This window comes from Apis dorsata, unplaced genomic scaffold, assembly GCF_000469605.1.
Source record: "Apis dorsata unplaced genomic scaffold, Apis dorsata 1.3 scaffold_77, whole genome shotgun sequence".
In the NCBI taxonomy this organism is placed as follows: Eukaryota; Metazoa; Arthropoda; class Insecta; order Hymenoptera; family Apidae; genus Apis; species Apis dorsata.
The window spans coordinates 418,856-423,250 of NW_006263375.1; the positions used below are offsets into that span (position 1 = coordinate 418,856).

Here is a 4,395-nt window from a genome sequence, read left to right on the forward strand (position 1 = left end):
TAATTATAATGATAATTATTCAGTTATATATAATAGTAATATATATAATAATAGTAATATTTCATCTATTATTTCCATATACATTATCTATTTGTTTGCATAAATAAGCTTCTAACGTGCTTTACATAATTTAATTTATACTAACATTTTATTAAAGTTATATATACAACATACATTAACATTAGGCGTCCTGTTTGTTGGGAAAATTTAAAGAACATTAAATAAAAAGTCAGTATACCTTGACTCATGTGTGCTAGCAAATTTATTAAACAAATTAATAATTATTGATATTTTGGATATGAATATTTGTAGACAGCAGCATTGTCTTAATTGTAGTAATTATTGTAATAAGTTAGCAATCCAATTGTTCAGTATTTTATTTAATATTCAAAAAGAAATATTTAAAGATATTATGTACAATACTTAAAGATGTTATGTAATGTCCATTATTTTTTATGTATTATAGTGTGCAAAATGTAGCGCATTATGAATTTATTTAATCCTTCAATGAAACTTTTATTTTCAATTCATAGTAAAGTTTATTTCTGAGACACTTAGGGGGGTGAAAATAAGTGTGACAAGGGATGTAAGTGAGATATTGAATTTTGCTTATGAATAAGCATCCATTGGTAGTCACATTAGATAACAAATATTTTATTATTTTATATTAAGTAATCAGTGTAAAATTTAAAAGGTGTTAAGTTATGACAGAGATTGAAATTATATTAATTGAATTGTGCTTCAATAATGTAAGAAGAATTGAATATGTATGTTTCCTCTTACATATATAGGAACCACAGCACTGCATAATATAAAAATTTACAAATATGTATTCACCTAACTACATTCAGCGTATAAAAACTTATTGATTAAAATTTCAATTCTCTTTTATCATTAACAAATGATTATAAGAAATTGATTTTTATAAAGATAAATATATATAAATATTTGTAGCAAGCTGTATAAATGCAATATAAGAATATGCTTTGAAACAAGTTAGTAAGAAAATATTAAAAAATATATTGCTTAAAGTTTTTAATTATAAACATATAATATAATAATATTGTGTTCTTTTTTTATCTATTTTTCTTAAATATTTTATTTATGAAATCATTTTTCTTGAAATGCTTATAGTCTGAGTGTAGAGAGGTGCTATTAGTGTAGTGCATTCTTAAAAGATTGTAACTAAGTGCAATTTTTTTCCCTCCTCTTCTCAGCTCATGCATTCGACTATTACGGTAAGTTATGATTTCTCTTGGTTTTCAACAAGTTTTAGGTTCAGATTTAGGTTTAGATATATTCCGTTTATTCTCTTAGGATTGATAGTATATAAAGTATACGAATATATAAACGAAATATAAAGATTTAAAATTATTAGGACGATACGAATATTTAATAATTAAATTTCAAATGCAAATCTCTAAATTTTACATTAATATAAATTTTGTAAGGTAAGAGAACCATGAAATGGATTACCTTTCATTAAAAATTAGTAAGCTAGAAAATGCACACTCTCTCCTCTCTTTTTCTCTCTTTCTCTTTAGCTCAAATATTCACGTAAAAGTTCAATAGCAAAATAAACTAAATTTGAATTAAATTTTATCAGTATTGTAGACTATAAAAATGGCTCTCCACCCAGAATCTAAAATATCTTTGCTATCTTGTATCTTGCTTTGGACTTTTTGGCTCTTTTACTTGTTATCTTTTTGTTAATCTTTTTTTTATTGGTGTATTTATCTTTAGTTTCTTTATTTATTTTTTTAAGTATTTATCTGACATCCCGATTCTCAAACGGAAATATTTTAACATTTACACAATTATAAAAGCATGCACTGTAGATACATCAATGAAAAGAAATGAACACATAAATTTGTATAAATTTTTATTCTATACAATTTGAAGTAATTCTAAATGCTTGTTAAAAATTAGATACCAATTTATAAAGCACAATGTAAAAAATATTTAACAAAAAGTTATCTTTAAAATTAAATTGCAAAATGTAGTTCCATGTCTTGTATATATTTCAATAAATATTCTTAAAATACATAAATCTTTTAAACGATATTCAACTCAAAACACAACTCAATTTATTATTAAATAAATATATTTCATGAATTTACAGACTACCTTTGGAATACTTAAGCTATTCATTTACAATTTAGTTAAAAAATTCTAACTAGCAGTATAAAAAAATCATATTTTTGTTTACATTTTATTCATGATTCCATAATTATTAATGATAATATTTTTTTTTATTGATCAAGTATAAAGAAAGAAATATTGTTAAATAATAAAATCATGTTTATTTGAAATGAAAATTTATAATAGAATTTTATATTAGAATTTTATATTTTTATAAAAAATTGAAATAATATATCAAATTATTCGATATTGTGTTTGAAACTGGGATTGTCTGGAACAAAGAATATTTTATTCTGCGAATATCCATTGGCAAATCTTGTCACAACTTAACGCACCTTCCAGAGTTCTCGGCGTGTTCTCACGGTTATAATTTTCGTAATTTTTGGGTTACTATAGTGTACTAACATGGGAAAGGATGTTATGGTGTTGGAGCCGGTAAATATTGTGTATAAGTAAAGTTTTATTAAAATAGAAGAAAAGAACACAGCAATGAGTTCTGTGGCTTGAGCTTTTAGTGTCGCAAAAGTTCGATTTGCAAATATTGCTTTTTAACAGCACGGTTTCGTTTTTTGTGAAAATGATATAGCAAGAAAATTCATTGAATAAAACGAAAAAGTTTTTTAGAAAATTATTTGTTCACATAGAAATACATTTTGTGAGAATAATACAATATATTTACAATTTTATTAATATATATATTTTTTTTCAATTAAAATATCTCTCTGTACATTATATAATATCCTATGATGCAATTTTATTTTGAAAAATAATTTGTAATTTTATTTCGTATATTTAAAATAAATCTATAAGAAAAAAGGTGGACTTATATTAATATAAATTAGTAGTCGGAGATGTCAGTTTATTATGTTAAAATATTTAAATTTTACAAATTCTTCCTCAACTTCATTTTCTTTTTTTTGTTGCTCTAAAAACTTGTTTCTCAGACTTTTTAATATTATGTTTCATAATAAGTTTAATTTATTATATAAAGTTAATATTCCCTTAAAAATTTTAAATTATCTTAAATTAAATTAGCTTATTCGAATAAAAATATAATATAATACATACATGATGATTTTTAACTGAAGTTTATTCAAAAAGCCTAAAGGGATTGTAATTTCTTAAAAATATATCATATATATTATTATAATGTAATTGATTAAAATTTTGTATAAAAATTTTGAAATCGATACAATTACGATATATCGATCCCTTTGGAGCGTATATCTTATTAATGAATATAAATATACAGGATATATTATACATAATATATTATGCATGTTTATAGATATATTTATAATTAATATTATACCATCTCCGATCCAATATTATTATTTCAATCTTTCTAGCTAATTGTTGATGTATCTTGCATGACGAAGGAGAAACATTAACGAATAGATCTTATCTCGTGATTTTTGATTTTAATTTTTCAATTCTAAATAACAACATCATATTATATCATAATATATGTATATATTTTTTTGCAAACTAGTTTTTGAAATAATTAATAATAATTTTATTATTACAATCGTGGAATAAGGAAAGAATATATATATATTTCCATGGTATACATCAATAATTTTCTACGAGAGACGTGAAATCAGAAACAAAACACAAACTAACATAATGAAACACGTGATTGATTGACATTTTCTTTTCCCTCCTTCAAGACGAGTACAATCTAAATCCTGGTTTAGAATGGGAGGACGAATTTACAGGTAGGTAATCCTCTCTAGAGACGGTTCACTCTACCATAATTAATATCACCAGTTTACAAAAATTATTATATATTCATTTTCACAAAATTGCATTTGACAAATAATAACTTTTCGTTCAAGTTTTTTTTTCTTCTATTCAGTTATTGTATTTATATGCACTGAAAGGAGGGAACTTGTACTATCGATTTACACTCGAAGTTGCTTGATAAATCATCAGATTGTTAAGTAGTTCTCTTTATGGTTTTGTTTCGTATAACTGTATAAATCTTTGCTTCATTTGTTCATGCATGCGTAGACATATCTTTATTATACACTCATACTCACAGTTTTCATTTAGAATGTTCATTATCTCTTACTACGCATGATCGAGATACATCATTAATAAATCATTATCATTCTCATTTCATTTCACATCTAGGGAATATTTTGTTTTCAATGCTTTAGATTTAGATTAAAATTCATTTCCTTTCTTTATACGTATATTTTTATATATATACTTTTTTTTTTCTTTTTTTTTTTCTTTTTTTTTTTTTTA

General features: G+C 23.3%; 2 protein-coding genes across 46 annotated transcripts in view; one reads left to right on the top strand and one right to left on the bottom strand.

Moving 5' to 3' along the window:
* Positions 1-4,395, bottom strand: part of LOC116184938 — a 52,315-nt gene that overhangs the window by 47,243 nt on the left and 677 nt on the right. For 4 of the 6 annotated variants that reach the window (XR_004149627.1, XR_004149617.1, XR_004149606.1 and 1 more), the window contains exon 1: positions 2,478-2,488. The exons of the other annotated variants lie outside the window; for them this stretch is intronic. The gene's annotated coding sequence lies outside the window, so the exon portion shown is untranslated. Of the gene's footprint in view, positions 1-2,477; positions 2,489-4,395 lie in introns of those variants that run through there. 6 annotated transcript variants of the gene reach the window in all.
* The window catches only part of LOC102681358 (cytoplasmic dynein 1 intermediate chain-like), a 13,040-nt gene that overhangs the window by 4,008 nt on the left and 4,637 nt on the right, over positions 1-4,395 (top strand). For 10 of the 40 annotated variants that reach the window (XM_006610715.2, XM_006610717.2, XM_006610718.2 and 7 more), the window contains 2 exons: positions 1,218-1,238; positions 3,813-3,860. The exons of 10 other annotated variants lie outside the window; for them this stretch is intronic. In XM_006610715.2, coding sequence (XP_006610778.1) covers positions 1,218-1,238; positions 3,813-3,860 — 69 coding nt within the window. The remainder of the gene's footprint in view (positions 1-1,217; positions 1,239-3,812; positions 3,861-4,395) is intronic. 20 more of the 40 variants (XM_006610722.2, XM_031508157.1, XM_006610725.2 and 17 more) reach the window with 2 other exon arrangements.